We start from the raw sequence: 18,183 nt of genomic DNA, 5'->3' as shown, positions 1-18,183 counted from the left end.
ATGAAGGAGAAAAATCCTGTCGCTACCTGGAGGTGCTCTGGACATATTGAATTATGGAGACTATGCTTTTCAAAATAGGAACATGTGCATTATCATAAGCTAACATATTTATGAGCTCATATTCTGGGCAGACTCCAGGCTTTAGAAGTACACGGTCTTGACTTCCTAACAGGTCTGTGGGGAATTCAGATGCAATCTCCAGCCCATAGATGTCCGTCAGTGAGGCAGAGCCTGGACTTTGGCATAAGACTTATTTTCCCCCCTAGAACACATATGGGGGTTCACTGCACAATCTCGAGGTCAGCATCGCTGTAACTCACACCGAGATGTGCGTGGTCTTGGCTGGGTTTCTGGGCTGCTTTCATTTCCTACCTACTGACATCCTGATGAGTGTGTTATTTATAAATATTAAAAACAAAGAGGTGAGACTGGATGCATAGAGCCTGCCAACACATGCCAGAGCCTCTAGAGATCCTGGTGAGGGCAGAGAATATGTCTCAAACATCAGCAGCTCCTCTTCATCTGGACATGGTCTGACACTCACTTATCACCCAGGGAACGTGTACTCAGAAGATGTTTACAATCGGCATGGGCGAAGCTACTCTCAGAGTTGCCTATCTCACACCCAGATGCCCCTCCTAAGGGGGGGGGGAGAGCTCAGTAGGAGCATGTGTGGGTGAGGGAGCCTGGGCATGTCAGTGAACAGGATGTTTTCTATCTCTGATGAGAAGTCACGCAGCTGCCTCGGCTCCTAGCAGACGCTGCGATTTGGTGTATATTCTTGAACGCTTCCTTTGCACAGACCCTTTATAGAAAGCAGACTTAAGAAGGGAAGTCACATCTGATCACTGAACCTCGCTCGCACTACTAAGTCATGCCTCTGGTGTGTGACTTCTGAACATGTGGATGAGCTGACAACAAAATGAACTGCTCCAAAGAAGCCAGAATTGCTCATCATCCCGCTCACTATAATTTACATGGCTTGACGGGATGAGACGGTTATTTTCGTCGTGGCAATGTGCAAAATCATAAAATGGGGTGTATTTTGGGAACACCTAATTAACTCCTTAGCTCCACGGAGGTTTCAGCTATGGCTCTGAGCCATAAGAGGAGCAGAAGTATGCACCTCGAGCCTTAGTAACCACAAAGAGACGTCCAAGGACTTGAAAGGAGACCACTGGCAGAAAGGAGGGAGGGTGAGACTTGCACTCACACGGTGCTGCCTTCAAGATGTCTTTTACATCGCATTACAAGGGATGATTTTATAGCTGAGGGTTATTAATCATTAAGATTACAGACAAGGACACAAAAAGTCCATCTCTCTATTCACGGTTCTTTTTTTTAAATAACAAACATTAACTAATATTGATCAAGCTGTTTGACACGAAACTTTGCCGCAGCCTATAATCAGTAACCGAAGTGAGAGCCACATTTCCCACAGAAGTGCCAGAACCTTGTGTCACACTTATAAATAATGGCCCGCTCCTACAGAGCACCATCTGCTTAATGGAGAAAGACGCTCGTCATAATTAGGAAATTCTTCTTATTATTTAATATTCATTGAACACCCACAATGTGCTTGGCAGCAAAAACACCAGAAGCTCTCTGCCCACCAAGCACCTACCTGCTAAGGAAGTAGGGTGTGCCAGTTTTACGGCACTTTCCGCTTGTTTCATACTTTATGTATTTCTTTCCAGGTGACCGAGTTGCAAACGGTTCGCTCTTTGGAGATCTCTCCCCCTAATCCAGGTGGGGTGGTCATGATGTGTCAGGATGAAGGCAAAGAGAAGAAAAGGGGCGGATCCATCACAACCTCCATGGGGAACAAACAAGAAAATGTGCACCACTGATGCAAGAGAAATGGATGCGCCCCAAGTAAAACTGATGGTGTTAGAGCCTGGCAGACCAGGACTCGGAAACACAGCAGAAACAGAGAACATGGCATAGGTGGTGTCAACAGTCCAAGTGACAAAACCTAGGATCACATGGGAGATGAACCTCAGGCATGCCTCTGGGGGATTATCTTGTTTGCACTAATTGAGGGAGCAGGACCTCACACTGTGGGTGGCACCAGCTCCCAGCTGGGACTCCGGACTATACAAAGTGGGAAAAACCAGGCAAGCACTAGCCTGTGACAGTCATTGCTTTTTTCCCCTTCCAACTGTGGCTGTAATGTGACCAGAGACTTCACGTTCCTGTTGCCATTCTGGACTACGGCTTGAACTGTGACCTAAAATAAAGCTACCTTTTGCCGAAGGATTTTATCATAGCAACAGAGAGAAAAACTAAGGTAACCGTGCTGGGGAACCGGCCTGGGAACTGGGGCTATGCCTCGCTGTGTGCTTCTTTGGGGAGCTCATGTGTGCTCTTCTGCAATGAGCGGTTAGGCTGGGACAGTAATATGCAACAGTAAGTGCAGAACAGTAATATGAACAACTTGGTTCAAAAAGAGTTCATGGGCAAAGAGCTATTCCCAACAAGAACTTCCTTAATAGGCCCGTCAGCCTTTCTGGAAATCTCCACTGTATCTCCTCATATCTCTAATCAGTGAAAACTCAAGAAAATCCCACACGTTCAATATTCAACTATGTGGAGAAGCATTCTGGGAACACTAAATGACCTGTTCTCAACAGGAGATAGCATTGCACATGCAACTGAGCCTTTGTATGATTTATCCAGTATGGTTTTTATTTTAATGAAAACTGTCTGTTTTTAGTATACTTATTGAATATTTAATATACAGATTTTCCCCAGACCCTATGTTAGTGTTTTTAAGTTTTGGTGTGTTTTTTTTTGACACAGTGTTTCTCTGTGTAACAGCCATGGCTGTCCTGGAGCTCACTTTGTAGACTAGGCTGGGCTTGAACTCAGATCCACCTACCTCCGCCTCTTGAGTGCTAGGATAAAAGGTGTACACCATCACTGCCTGACTCAGACCCTAAATTTTAACCAGTTCATAGTTTCTAGAAGAGGTTGCCCATCTTTGCATCACTGTCTTGCTTTTTTAAGCTTTAAAAATGTTGTCTATTGACTCCATAAGGAAAAATATGATACACAGAAAATGATGCTGGACTTTGCTGTCAACACTGGAAGGGCCCTCCTCATCCACTTGGGCGAATCAGACAATGAAGTGCTATTTGGTATCTTAAATTCATAGATATACTTTCAAGTATCCTCAACATGGATAATTAAAGCAAAAGAGAAACCACACACACAGACAGGTAAGGCCATGACGCCATGACGGTCACGGCTATGGAATGGTGCCCAACTGAACTTCAAAGGGACACAATGCGACAGGAAAGCAGCACAGAGAGACAGTGATGAGCTCAGACATTGTTAGGGAAATAAACACTTCATGAGCAAAACTGGGACGCTACAGTAGACTAAGCGCACACCCACGGTCGGTGCTTCGCTCGGAGCCGGGACAGGGTGATTAGTCTATCCAGAATGATGGCGTGCCCGCTCTTCCACGCTAATGAACAGCAGCGTCTGGCAGGACTGCAGAGGGGCGAGAGCTTGAGACAGTGGCAAAGAAAACGCAGTGCTGCAGGGACATTCAGTCCCGAGCTGAGGAGCTCCCTCCATGAAACTATCACAAAAAACGAACTCGAGACATTCAGAACACGACACCAATGAAAGGGGGCAAAGTGTAGCCAAAATAATTAAATGTGGCTTGATCCTTCTCTGACACAGACCCTCTCAGAGTGTGGATATCTAGGGCAGTGCACAGCATTGCCTGGCCATTTCCTAGAAATGCAGAGCGTCTGAGTTGAGGTGTGGCCCAGAAATGCCAAGTAGGGTACTCCAGTAGGAACCCAGCAGAGAGAGTGTGTGTGTGTGTAATCAGCTCCCCAGGTGACCGTTATGTAAGCTGTAGGCCAGAGACCATTGTTCTCCAGGTAAGAAAGAGAGCTTTGCTGTTCTCACTGGACAACTAAGCCCACCTAGCCAATTACATTTCGACTATAAGACCATATACTAAAGAATGGAAAGCGGTCACAACTCCAATTCCAGTATTTCGAAACTGGCGGTCTCTGCCATGAGAACACAATGCTCTATGCATGTGTTTGCTGCTCTTCCTGAAAGTCTGCAACTCTTGCTTTGTTGTCCAGCTACTTTAAAGGACCCTGGAAAACAATTTTTACAAAACCACCCAAACCTCTTCATATTTGTGCATCTCTAGGTCATTCACCAGCAAAAAGAATATTATTATCTACTATACAACCTGCACTATTTGAGGTCCTCAGTCTGTATCAGTGAACAAAATAATGAACCCTTCCCTTCCCATAAGGAACATATGTCCTGGCGGGAGACATACACAAAAGAAATAAACAATGAAGTACACGAATACATTATAGAACACGGTAGATCTGAAAAGCCCATGAGGTAAAATTAGGAAAAGTGGGACAGGGTAAGACTCGGGCATGCTGGACAGATGAAGTCTGTATTTCTGTGTCAAATGTTGTGATCAACTCACAGAGCTGGTGACAAACAGATGGCCATGCACCACGTGAAAGAGAGAGCATCCTGGCAGCATCCTAGAGCAAAGGCACCCAAAATAAGCATGAAGTTGTGGTAGATGATAAAAAGCTAAGTGACCAAGGTGTTAAGTTAGACATATAAATCTCAGAGAGGTAAAAGGGGACCAGGTCTCCAACAGAAACATTGCAAGCCATCAGGAAAGCATGACCTTGGCTGAGGATGTGGCCCCATTGGTGGAATATGTGTGTAGCATGCACGATGCCCTGGTGCTTGATCTTAGGCCCACAGGTACTGAGTGTACTGTTGACACCCATGACCCTGCGTACCAAGAACACAGAAACAGGAGGATCAAGAGTTCAAGGGCATCTTAGCTACCTGGCAAGTTCTACGCCTGCTTAGACTTATCTCAAAAACTAAAACTGAAAAGGTGAAATGGGGTAGGAAAATATGAATAAAATTTTAGAAATATAAAAATATAAAAGCTATCACAGGGTTCGGCCAAAGAGGGGCATGATCTGAATTATATATAAAAAATGTTTTCAACATTTTTCTTAAACTGTGGGTCACAAACTCATCAAGCATTTATGCAGATGCTAGAAGATATGGCTGCCAGTTTTTCTTTAGGCTCAATATTTAAAATATTTCTAGTATAATTTATAGCTTTCCTATCAAAGAAGAAAGTGTGTGTGTGTGTGTGTGTGTGTGTGTGTGTGTGTGTGTCTTAAGAGAACTAAAATGTAGAGCTGGCAAATGAAGCTAGACAGTTTTGCTAGAGGTTTTTGGTCCTCTGCTCGGGTCTTTTTTTTCTGCTCTGGGAGGGAAGTTCCGTTTGCCACCTAACGATCAAGGGTGTTGGTGGGTTCAGGTTCTCCAACTGGGTCTGTTCATGAAGCAACTGGCAGCTGAGAGAATTGTGAGTGAAATTTTGGAAGCTGCTTTCCCACTGGTGAGAAACTAAAATAGAATACTGCCTTTGAAGAATGGATCTGTCAGTGACTTATTACAAGCCCAGCGCCCAGCCATGAAACCCTGGACAAGGCAGGAGATTTGCCCACCTTTGGAAGATGGAGCATGGGTGGTCTCTCTGAATAGATCAGGGAAACTTTCCTATCAGAATCCAGCCCTACAATTTATCCATTCAACATTGCTGGGAGCCATCTATATAACATAAAACTGCTTTGAAATTCACTAGTATTTCATAAACAACAAAGATTTTTTAGGTTTTATTTCCAGTAATGGGCACTGAACCCAGGACCTTGAACACACCAGGCAAGCTCTCCACCACTAAGCCGTCTCTGGTCCACAAAAAGATTGGGGAGAATTCATATGCATCCATTTACTTATCCATTCATCTGTTAAATATTTACTGGATGACTATTAGAACCAGGAGTCTTTCGTGGTGTTAAAAGAAACAACTATATAGAGCTGGTACCCTGCTAAGGTGTTTGTGGACCACCTGATGAGCTTAGACACATGCACCAATGGTTCAATGACAGAAAAAAAATACACAAAAGCTATGAGTTATCAGAGGAAATAAGAGCTTGATGTGGGCATGTTACAAAAGGTTTCATGAATGAGGCAGCACTTGACTTGGCCCGTCTCTGTGCGCATCGTGATGCAGAAAGGGCCATTAGCAGAAGCAGCATCTCTACAAGCACAAAGGCAGATTTTTGAGAAAGGCAGAGGACCCATATGAGAGGCAGATAGTAGCACACTATAGCCACGGCAGTGGAAACGATGGAGGAGGAGAAGTGAGCGGTCACTGAGGTGAACTCTAGCCCTGACAGCTGAGAGCCCCTCAGCTGAAGGGTACTGTGAAAAGCACATGGATTTACTCTTGAGATGGCCATAACCACCAGCCTTCGCTACACTGTCCCAAGGAGGTTATAGCTATTTAGGAAACAGTTATTCTTCAACCGTGAACGATAAGCTGTCTTGTCCTTCCACCCAAAGCAATTGAAATAGCACAATGTAAAGTGGCCTCCTCCGATGAGCAACATTGGGTTGGCCCGAGTTTCCAGTGAAATGAAAACTCTAGAGCCTAGTTCCAGGTTGCCCAACAGTCAAGAGGATGCACACTCAAGTCAGGGAAGGCCTATGCTGACCTGGACAATCAACTGTTTACTCAGGAAGAAAGCTGCACCAGGAAGTCTAATTCAAAGGACAGTATTTCTGTAACCAATGGCAGTCTTCCAAAGGACACCAAGAGGAAGCACGTGTTTTACACTGTCTTCTCCACTCCAAGGCTTCTTCCACTTTGCCTGGTTTCTCTCAGTCCCGATTTTTCTGGGGTTAGGAGTTATTTATTGAGAACTAGGAACAGCTTGACGCCTTTGTCGTTGGAGTCGGCACACACAAGGCTACCACTTCTTTGGGCGAATGTGGCTCATTTCTTCAGCCTCATAGGCTTTGTTTGCGCTCTCCTCCTTGCCACTCTGTGTCCTTTGAATCTGCTTGCCTTGTGCAGTGGCGGGGAGAGCTCATGAGGACCCCAGATCCTCAGAGGAGACATAAAACCCCTCAACCGACAAACTATTGTGAGTTTGCCAACCCGAGGCCTGTGAGCCAATTTAATCCCTAGAGTAATAATAGAAGAAACTTTCAAAATAATACAAGCTCCAAGAAAATTTCAACAATCACCCAGCTGAAAGAATTAAACCCACGCTGCCCTTCAGACCCTGGCTAGATAAGGAAACGGTCAACACACAGGGTTAAGAGAACCAACCCATCAGGGTTAACACGTTTCTGATTTCTCTTTCTCTCCCAGAGACTGGGTGAAGCTGATGGAGCGCTCTATCAGAAAGGAGTGAGGCGGAGACCTTGCTATATACAAATCCTCGTCCCATGCTCTCAGTACCCCCTGACAATGGCTGTCACGTCTTTCAGCCTTCTATTGGCACTTCAAAGCGGCTCCCTCTTTCCTCACCCTCTTCACCTGAGGCAGGAGCATTGGGAAACACAGTTCCATTCACTCCGGAGTTTTCATTAATCTCACCCACCCCCTAAAGGCGGAGCCACACTGCTGTCTCTAATTACGACCTATCTGGGGCAGCTCAGAGTCCTTTATCAGCCCAGAATTAGCTTTGCTCTTTTAATAGTGATGATAGCTTTCTCAATTATTAGTTAATTAAATAATGTGTGTACATCTGCCAACACGTTTCTGAAGTGGGAAGCAAGCATCAATTGCCCACCTGCCAGAGGTTACAGGAACAGCACTCGCGATCGGCCTGTGGCCTTCTGGGAAGTTAATACCCTCCCCCCCCCCCACACAGCTGTGCATGCCAAGCACATACTCTCATCCTTCAGGGGGAGGGGGACCATGTGCCGCTGTCAGCCCAGTACCTCCAGGGGGATTCTGTCTTAAGATGTATTAGGGTAAGCGTTGGCTGCCAGACGACAGACTTATTGATGCATACCAATCATTCAAAGGGGCAGCACGGAGACATTTTGGTCAGAATGTTTTAAATATAAAAACCTTTCATTCCGAAGGTTTCTGGGAGGCAGGGAAGATGTACAGAATTCATAATTCTTGTTTACCAGAATCACATTCAGCAGACAAAGCCATAAGGGTGGCCACTGTCCAACAATCTGGTTAACTCTAGAGAATGAAAGAATGTCCTCTGTGCCAGCTCCCAGACTCCCCACAGGCCACGCTCGCTCACAAGCCAGAGTTTTCAGCAGTAACTAATATGAGAACAAATGATTTCTCATCTGGCTTGAAAAGAATTTTAATATATGTAAGGGTTAGTCTAGGATCATCCCAAGAAAGGAAGATGTCTGAGCACTGTTTCCAGCAATACACATTTCCTCAACAGGAGTCCCTTCAGAAAGAGAAGAAAATACTATGCCTGTCTATCTGTGTTGCAGGTGCATGCGTACACACGCACCATGGGGTGAGTGTGTGGAGGTCAGAGACCAGTTCCCAAGAATCATTTTTCTGCTTCCACAGTTTGGGCCCCAGAGATCAAATGTAGGCTTTGGTTTGGAGACAGGCACATTTTTGTACGGAGTCGTCTCATCAGCCAAAGGCTCTATTTTCAAAAGGAACTTGAAGACTGGAAAAAAAATGAAAGAAAGGAAAAGAGAGGGAAGGAAGGAAGGCAGGAAGGAATCGAGAAATAATTTTCTTTCAGGAACTAAACCTAATAATGCTTCTATCAAAAATCATTTTAACAATCAGTGACATCACATTTCAAGGCTGTAAATTGCCAGTGAGACTCTCTCTCCATTAAGAATATGATTATCAGGGGTGCTATCTCAGTGGTACAGTACTTGCCTGGCAGGTCTAAGGCCATGAGTTCGAGCCCCGCCAAGCATACACAAAGACAAAAATGAGAACTTGCTGATGAATTTTGAAACCAAAAGTGAATGAAATGAAACAGCTTTACAACAAAAGTTAACTTAAAGGAGACCCCTCGCTCCTGACTCCTTTCAGTCGGCAACTATGTGTGCACACAATAGCAGTAAAGAGGAAAATACTGCAGTCTTTGGGGAGACCTACCCAGCACACATCCAGCAGATGCGGCCTTACAATGTCAGGCACAAATGCCTGCCGTTTAAAAATTTTCGGTACACAGTACTTGTAAGAGGCTTGCAGTGATCACATAACTGATCTGCCGTTACTCCAAGTTTACTATGTATTGCAAGATAAAGCAAATGATTAATTACAATGCTGTTCCTGGGATCTTTGATTGGCAGCCTGCCAAAAAGAAGACACGGACGTAAGACATGCATGGTAGGATAAAAGCCTGGTGGGCCTGAGTTAGAATGGAAAGACTCAGTTCGAACATCATGACGATCTTATTTATAAACAGCCCACACAGCATGCATTGTTTATAGTTTATCTCTGCCCACTCTAAAGGCCGAGAAACAAAGGTCCAACCTTGTAATAATAAGCACCACATTACCATGGTTTATATTCTTTTAACAACTAGAAGCAATCAAGGCTCCTTGGAGAATGTTTGAATACAAGTTCATAGGGGGATGCGGGTAAGTGCTGAAGTACCTACAATCCGAGAAAGGAGGGAAGCTCTCCATGACCTCTCATGCATCAAAAGCAGGCAAAGCCAATTTGAAGAGGAAACCACAGGCTAAAATAAGACATTCGGAGCATGCGTCATGCTTTATAATAGATTACAAAACTTGAGATACACTTAACTGCTAGTCAGTGTGTAAATATTAGGAAGCTATGAACATGTGGGTCCCTTCAGAGGATGCCAAGCAAGAAACTAATGCATCAGAGCCAGTCAGTCTTTTGTCTGGTGGTAACCAAGTGAGGGCAAGTCTCTCTCTACAGAGTACACCAGCAAGCAAAAGATCAAACACCACCGTTTTGCAACCCTAATAAACTCCTGCCTCTAGACAGTTAGCACTAGTGGTTCCTACCACAGAGAGAAAACTCTCGGATATCATTACAAGTCGTCAGAATATATTAGATATAATCATGTGATTACAAGTATCACAAGGCGCTCATGGCAAGGAAATAAATATTAATTGGATCTGAACCCAGTCAACCTCAATACATAAAAACCAATGTTGAAGAAATAGCACGAAAAGTTAATAAAACTAACTACATGGTAGGAAACCCAGGTGGCTAGGTTTCTTCAGTGAGGAGTGGTGTAGCGGGAGAGTTATATGGATAAGTACACAAAGGAAATACACCACTTATAATGCATGGACCATATGTTAACCCTGATTTGAACTAATACTTAAAATATATGTATAACTTGTACATCTACGGGACAATGTTGACTACTGCAAGCCAAGGAAACACACAATCATGTGGAGGAAGTGTTTGCATTTTCACGTAGGATGTGGAGACTTACACTGGTCTTTTAAAAATACACAGTAAAATTATTTAAAGACAGAATAGAGAGAAGGCTAAGGTTCCCTTCAGAATTATACTCGGGGAAGGAGAAAGTGTGTGCAATTCAGCTGGACTGAGATGGGTCACAAGTTAGTAATTCCTCAAGCTGAGGCCTGGCTCTACAGAGACCATGAGACCACCGGGCTCAGCATTTGAAGATATTGTTGAGGTTGTGAATACAGCACAATGTGTACAAACCCATGATTCAAAACCAAATTCAGTTTAAATCTCCAAAACACATGTGAAAGCCCAGCAGGGCCCTGAGTGTCTATAAGGCCACAACTGTCCCTGGCAGCTAAGATGGAAGCTTTCAGGCTCAATAAGTGACCGGGTATCAAAAAATAAGGCAGAGAGTGACAAAGGAAACACCAGGGTTCCACCTGCAGTTTTTATGTGTGTACACGTGTGTATATAACAAACATCTACCCACTCAGAGAGACTGAAATCTGTCATTGTGTGCAGAGAACCATGGTAAATCACTATATTTGGCACAAGCGGGGCTGGATTCAAACCATAATGAGATGGATATTTTTGGTCAACAACACATTGACCAGTCAAATTCTACTTGTCCTCCCTTCTGCAGAGCTCTAAAGAACCTGTAGACATTAGTTATCCTGTCTTCAGTAGCCGGTGAAATAACAGAGGAAGGGAAAACCAAAGAAGCGAAACTGTACCATAAAATCAACTGACCTTTATAAGAACTTCAGGTTTAGGGACCCCATTGATGGAGATCTGCCAGTCTGACGCCACAGAAGCAGCTTTACTCAGCACGGACACAGAAAACCTCCCAATGCTATCCCCCTTCTCTACTCTTTCCCACCACCATCCTCTACAACACTGCCATCTCAATGAAAGCTCACAGTAGAAAGTCAACGTGATTCAAGCACCACGAACAAATACCACACTTAGCTCTTCTCTGATACCCTCAAATGACCCTCAGGCTTATCATTGTAACCAGGGGGTACCCTAAGGGATAGCTCTAATGAAAAACCAAATACATCTAATTAATTGCATTGCTCGGGGCTAGTGAAAGACCAGAGGTTTCTGGGGCCCCAGGAGAACAGTCGTATTCATACAGAATGGTGCTACACACGAGTACAATTCTTGCAAATACCAGATCTGCCTGTCTCTTTGGCTATGCTATGCCGATTTGGATCTCACCTTTGAGGTCCTTCCTGCAGAGGAGAGACTCATGCTATCAAAACTGCATTTTAGGGGCTAAGAAGACATGTTAAGTGAAAATCAGTCCACAATATCAATAGGTCCATTGGTCCAGTTCAGTGTTGTATGTGTGCTTATGTATTGTGTGTATGTGTGCGTGCATGTATTGATAAAATAGAATGTATGCTGTTTATTAAGAAACTAAAGAAGGTACTCTTGAGGATGGAAGTGGGGGATAGGACACTGGAATAAAAAAACAGACCACAAAAAGTCCCTGTTGAGATTGCTAGCGCATGATGAGCCCTGAAATTACACTTGGAGACAGCAAATCCCAAGTCTCCACCACCAGTGGCCCAATAGCTACAACTCTTTATTCGATGCTATTGAGTAGTCAAAGACAGGAAATCAGATGGTTAGCACTGCAATTACAGTTGAAGCTCAATTTATTCAGAGTATTGCACTAATAAGCAAAATCCACATATAATTTAGAACTTCAGGCACAGGTTTCCGGATCTTCTTCAGCGATTCTTTATGAGTGCTAGCTATATTTATGAATATCAGCCAGATTGATCGGTTTGTAATTTTGCTTCCCTTGCTTGCTGTAGTTGTCTTTCTAAAGAGGCAGGAGAACCAGCAGACGGTAGAGCTGCCTGAAGGAGCCAGGAGAGCAAGTGGAAGATGGGGACGAGGAGAACGAGGGGAACTTGCCTCGAGCAGAGAAGGTGGGCACAGTGATTTGTGAAATGGGACAGAAAAGTGTATGCACCAAAACATAGGCTGCTTTTTGAATAATTGAGCAGAGGATATTTATACGTCATTTCTCTTTAAGAATCCAAGGGCTAATGATTTTAAGTAATAAATAATGTCAATGTGTTATTTTGTTTAGTGTCGTGTTCAAGATCAACAGGGCTATTGATATGCGTGGATCTGTGCAGTCATATTAGAGGATCAATAGTCCATTCTGTCTCTGGTTTCCAGGAGGCAGAGGGAGCCACAATTCTTACTTAAGATGGCTTAAAAGCCTGAGATTCCTAAGTATTTCTGTTTTGAAAGAGAATGTGAAGATGTCCCCTTTCAGCCAAATATCCGATCTAATCAGTAACAAACTGAGCTACATAGGAAGAGCTCTAAGAACATTTTGGAGAACTACCATTTCTCAGAGCTTCAAACTATTAAAACGAAGCAAACAGAAGGCAGTGTGGGTGGAATTAATGGGACCTCATTGTCGGCTCCTGCGGCCATCATAATAATCAAAACCATGTAGCAATTGGTTTAAAAGATAATTCTGTTCATTTGATAGCTCGGCAAAGATTCACCATAAAAGACAATAAAGGTCAACGAGGCTGTTCCCAGAGAGGACTCACCTGTCTTTCCCAGTTTCCTCCTTGAAGACACCATCGCAGTAACTCATGCGCTGCTCTGTGGTCACGTAAATCTGTGCGTTCGGATAATTATCAACTGTCTTTTTCAGCATGTTGTACACAATGCCGTTCCCGTCCTTCCTCATGTTGCGGAAAGGGCCCCAGATAACATAAATGGTGGCACTTGCCTCCTTGAAAAAATAGTCAGGGTTTTTTAGCAAAAGAGGAACGCTGGTGTGGGATACGACGCGAACCATCGTCATGTGGCCGACGTCTTCCTCAAAGCCCTTGGTGGGGGCGTTGTTCATTCTCCAAATGCAGGAAGAGTGGTCTATCTCCTCGCCCACCTTCTGGCCCACCATCTGACCGGAATTGGACACTATGGCGCAGTGGTCACAGTCGAGCTGCAAAGGCTGGAAGAGAGAAAGACAGTCATCAAATGAGATCTCGAGGAGCGGAGATGTCCCTTACCGCGTGATGACTGCGCATGGGATTACCCCGACACATATCTATCCTGCAGACTCTGCTAGGGGTTATCAAGTTAGCAGTGGGCATTTATTAGGAGAGTAAATACATCCTGTTGGAAAACGATCACTTTCTGTAGCCCTATGCTAGTTTAGAATTATGTGGGAAAACAGCCATTCATTTCCGCTCTGAAGGATGAGTTTTATAAAGTTAGACCCGTAATTTCAAATGAAATGAGAGAATATGAGCTATTTCTTTTCTATGGTAAGGATGCTGCCAGGGCTACATACCTAGGCACGTATGTTGTACTTTGATATGCATGCATGGGTAGGTGGCATTCGGGAATGTAGAGAAGGCAGCAGATGATGTAGAGAGGGAATGTAGAGAGGCAGGAGACATACACAATCCAGACCACTTCAGGCAGCAAAAAGATTACAGTGATGCCTAAAAATCCCCGAGTCGTCGTATTAATGATCCTTTGAGCTTGAATTGGTTTTAGGTGGACAAGCGAAGGCCTCTCTTGAGAACACGGAAAGGCATGCACACATCTCAGAAGCCTGATACCTCTTTTCCATGGAACTATCAGATTCAGAAGAAAAACACTGATGTCTAGAATTTGTAGTTAATACAGATCCCAGCGGCAGAGCCAAGCCCACAACCTTCTAAACACAGACCCTCTAAATGAGAACTTCCAAGCCTGTATCTTCTAGGTCTGGGTCTCCTTTGCTTTACATTTGTTTTATTATTTATTTATGTGCGAGTGTGTGCGTGTATGTATGTGTGTGTATCTGTGTGTGCACACCTGGGAACAATGGAGAGCCGCCAGAGGCACCACTGAGAAAAGGCGTTGAGTGAAGAAAAGGGACTGGCCATAGAGATACATAAGCAAAAGCCACTGCAGATGCTTTGAGGCTGGAATTGATGAACTGTGCACTCCAGAAAGCTAATGCAGACAGCAAGTTAGGCATTTGGGTCAGGGAGGTGGCCGTCATGAATCGCGTGAATCCCTTGACTTCCTGTGCACTGGCGATCTTTAACAGTAGAGCAGATGACCTGACCTGACTTGACCAACCTTGGCTGTTACATGGAGAATTGGACCACAAGAACAAAGGGTTGAAACCAAGAAAGCAAGCCGCTGCTCATCACCCAGGGTGATGGGAGACACACAGAGGGATGATGAGGGTGTGATGCTGACAATCTTAGGCTGTATTCCGGACTGGTCCAGAAACGAAACGTGTGAATGTAGATGTGAAACGGGAAGAAGCCAAGGGTGACGACAGGCTTCCTGCCACGTCCGTGTGAGACTACAGCTGCCTTGACCCATGAGGAAAGGAGGGTGTTTAGAAATAAACCCAAGAAGAGAAACCAGAGCTTGTTTCCAGAGTGGGCAGGTGGGAGACGCCTGGGGTAAGGAGAGCTACAGTACATCTCATACCAAAGCTACTCAAACTGCCTTAAATGTACGTCTTGCTCTGGGCATTCAAGCAGTATGGGCTCACTATGAAGAACTTGAAAAGGCAGGAAAGAGTAAGACTGAAGTTATCCATCACTCAACGGTGACAAGCATCTCACATTTCCCTCTTCCTACATAGGCTCCTGTAGGCAGATTGAGAGACACCAACTACACAGCTCGGCACCTTTGATTTTCTTCTGGTTTTGTGTTGACCTTCTCCATACCAGTAAATAATCCTTGCAGATAATTTAATGTCAGTCATTGTTCAGTTACATAGACATGCCATAATGTATCTATTGCTGGGCATCCGGCCATTTTCCGATTTATTTCCTACTATAGAAAGTACTTCAGTAAACATCTCTACATCCTAGAGTATTTGAGCCAACGGTTACGGTGTTAACTTAAACTTGTTTCCTTTCGTTTCTCTTTACTCCTGTTAACATGCAACATCTGGCAAAGGCATCTGTGTGTGTTGTCAAAACTAAGAATTAGATAAAACACAACCTGTTGGAGTCACACAGGCCCATTTCAGAGATGCCTTAGAACACTGCGATCAGGGCTGAAGGAACGGCTCAGTGGTTCCAAGCATGTCTTTTCACTCTTGCACAGAGCAGGGACTCAGTGCCCAGTACCCACATGGTGACTCACAACCATCTGTCCCTCTGGCTCTAGGGGATCCTGTGAGCACTCGGCAGGCACACACTATACTTCCAAAATATATGCATGCACATATACAATAACAATAAATAAAACTTTAACATAAGTACCTCTGTGATCAGGGGGCATGATGATGGAGAAGTAGAGACAGGAGGATCACGAGTTCAAGGTCATCCCAGTAATCTAGAGAAGCTGAGGCTAGCCTGGGCTACCTGTTGCATTAAATAAACAACTTTGTGATGAAGGAATTATATATCACCTTGATCAACTGCAGTAAGCAGCTGATAGGCCAAACCCCAGGACAGAAGAGGTCTGCCCAAAGTGGATGAGTACACTGGGACACCTGAACACACGGTTCCCAGCCAGTTCCATCACATAGACTATTAAATGAAGGCACAACTGAGTGACTTTCAGGGTCAGGCGTTGTCTGCGGCTTTACCTTGTCATGAGAAGCCTACATTCTTTCAGACAATATGCAAAGAGTGAAATCTTCTTGGGATTTTGGGTAGGGCTTGACATCTGCTACCCACAGCTGAGTCCTCCAGTTTCATCCTGAATCTGGCACACCAGTGCCTGTTATAAACCATGCATTACACGGCTTGCTCCGATTCACCACCACCATGCATAGGGGCAGCAAGATTACATCCCACTGACCATCCCAACAAGGTCCTTAAGTAGGTCATAAAACCATATTTGGGGTACAGCGTTCACAGAACGAAAATCAGACACCAAAGGTTTGGATGTGCTCTACAAATGTGGCAATCTGCACTGGATTTCCCAGCCATTATAACGAATCAGCCAGTTCTGCTGTAACACAACTTAATTTAAGCTAATAAGAATCAGCAGGCTGGTCTCACTCGACAATCGCAACCTCGGAGAGTGATCCATTAAGACATTCCAATCTGTTCCACGACAACACAGGGAAGCCACAGCTGTGCAGATTAGGAGGTCAGCAGTGCGGACAACAGTTGGTTGTTTGTGTGAAAAACATGTAATGCAGAAGACGGCATTCAGTGCAGTGGCTTTGGTTGTGGATGACAGTTCAACTGGCCACTTCTGTGCACTGTCCCCTGAATGACATTGTCACTGTGAACACAGTCTCCAGAGACTCTGGCAGGTGCCTTACTGGCCCCAACCCTGCCTGGCTCTCTGACTTCCTGGGCAAGGCCAGGGACACATGAGTGGACTTGCTTAGAACCCTATTAACCAGAAGTTTCAGGAACCATTTAAAAGTATGGCGGGAAAGCCAGAGCTGACAAACAAAAACTTCCAAATCGGAATCAGAAACTCCAAGCTGTCAGGAGAGTTGGCCGTGTTCCCAGGGATGCATCCGTGTGTTTGAAGGAACCGCCATCAAATTACTATGAGCCATGATTAAAGAAAGAGCCTAGGTACACATGGCTGATCTGCAAGACCTGCCTCACCCAGTCATCCCCATGTCTTTTATTACCTCTGTCCTGTGACTTCTAATCTCAGCTTTGTTAAATGCATTGCTGTTTCTTGTATTCATTTAATATTTGATTTGGGAGCCTTGAGTACAAATGTATTACATATGTCTCCGTGGATTCATTCAGCCTCAGTAAATGGTGACTCTATCTTCCTAGATCGAGGGCCTGGATTTTGTGAGATCTCAGGTAAGACTTATTTGGTCCAATTCATAAATCTCCATCTTAATTTCAAATTCTTTTCAGTTGAATGGTCTCTGTATTTTTTTTTTATTTTCATTAAAAATAGTATGCCCCTTGGATCTTGTCTTCTGTAACAAAACATCTTTTAAAATCTTCTGCTTGGCTAAGAACACAGATATATTTAACTAATCCCTTTCTGGCAGTTATGCCACTGTTAAAGAAAACCTACAATAGAGGAAGGGCAAGGTGAAGCGCCTGCTCAGAGTTTGATATTCCAGGATCAATGTGAGAAATTAAAAATGCTGGCAGAGTGACATGCGTGTGTAATCCCAGTACCGATTCACAAGGCTCACTGGCCAGATGGCTTAGCACACTTGGTAGGCTCCAGGCCAGTGAGGGACCCTGTGTCTCAGAAAAGGTAGGCTATGTCTGAGAACTGACATTGCAAGTTGTCTTTTGGCCTGTGTGTGTATCCGTGTGCATGTACACACAGAAAACCACTGATGCTTTTCTGTCGGCTTAGCAGCTACACATGAATCTCCTGGCCACAGAGCCACAGTCAACACACTGCTGGCCACTCAGGCTGCAGCCTGGAGGGCCTCCCGGTCCCACAGTTCTGGCTCTGCCATGCCATGATATGTAAGTTTAAACTAAATCTCTATGGTTCTATTTGACAACAAAGACTCAGACATCAGATGTGGGGGTGAAAACCTGCTAGATCAGAGAAGCTGAGAAGCAACCAGTTGACCTTCCTTTATGGCCTGAGATCCAGCGAGAGAGAGGAGTCTCGCCACTTGTCTCAAAACCAAATAAAAAGCAGCCAAACTCAAGTCCCTCCCCATTTTTTCCCATGCATCTTCTCTATCCAAGCTGCTGGCTTCTCTACGGCCAGTTTGGGTCATCTTCATCACTAGCTCTGCCCCCTGATTCAAAGTAAACTTTATTTAACAGTCGTGGAGAGCCACAGTGAGATCCAAGTTCCTGCAACAAACCACACATGCCAAACACTTCATTTTGTTGAAAGTCTACAATACTGACTTATAAAACAGCAACAACTATATATTTGTTTTGAGTATTTCTTCCTTTTCAAAATTACACCAGCTCTAAGCC

At 44.4% G+C, this 18,183-nt stretch overlaps 1 protein-coding gene across 7 annotated transcripts in view; it reads right to left on the bottom strand.

The window, feature by feature from the left end:
• Nucleotides 1-18,183, bottom strand: part of St6galnac3 (ST6 N-acetylgalactosaminide alpha-2,6-sialyltransferase 3) — a 463,655-nt gene that overhangs the window by 186,434 nt on the left and 259,038 nt on the right. For all 7 annotated transcript variants that reach the window (XM_050149449.1, XM_050149447.1, XM_050149444.1 and 4 more), the window contains one exon: nt 12,874-13,283. In XM_050149449.1, coding sequence (XP_050005406.1) covers nt 12,874-13,283 — 410 coding nt within the window. The remainder of the gene's footprint in view (nt 1-12,873; nt 13,284-18,183) is intronic.

This window comes from Alexandromys fortis, unplaced genomic scaffold (assembly GCF_014885135.2).
Source record: "Alexandromys fortis isolate MF-2015 unplaced genomic scaffold, M_Fortis_MF-2015_v1.1 scaffold_68, whole genome shotgun sequence".
Taxonomy (NCBI): domain Eukaryota; kingdom Metazoa; phylum Chordata; class Mammalia; order Rodentia; family Cricetidae; genus Alexandromys; species Alexandromys fortis.
Note: the sequence above shows the minus strand (reverse complement) of the source record. Positions and strands in the feature narration are given on the sequence as shown.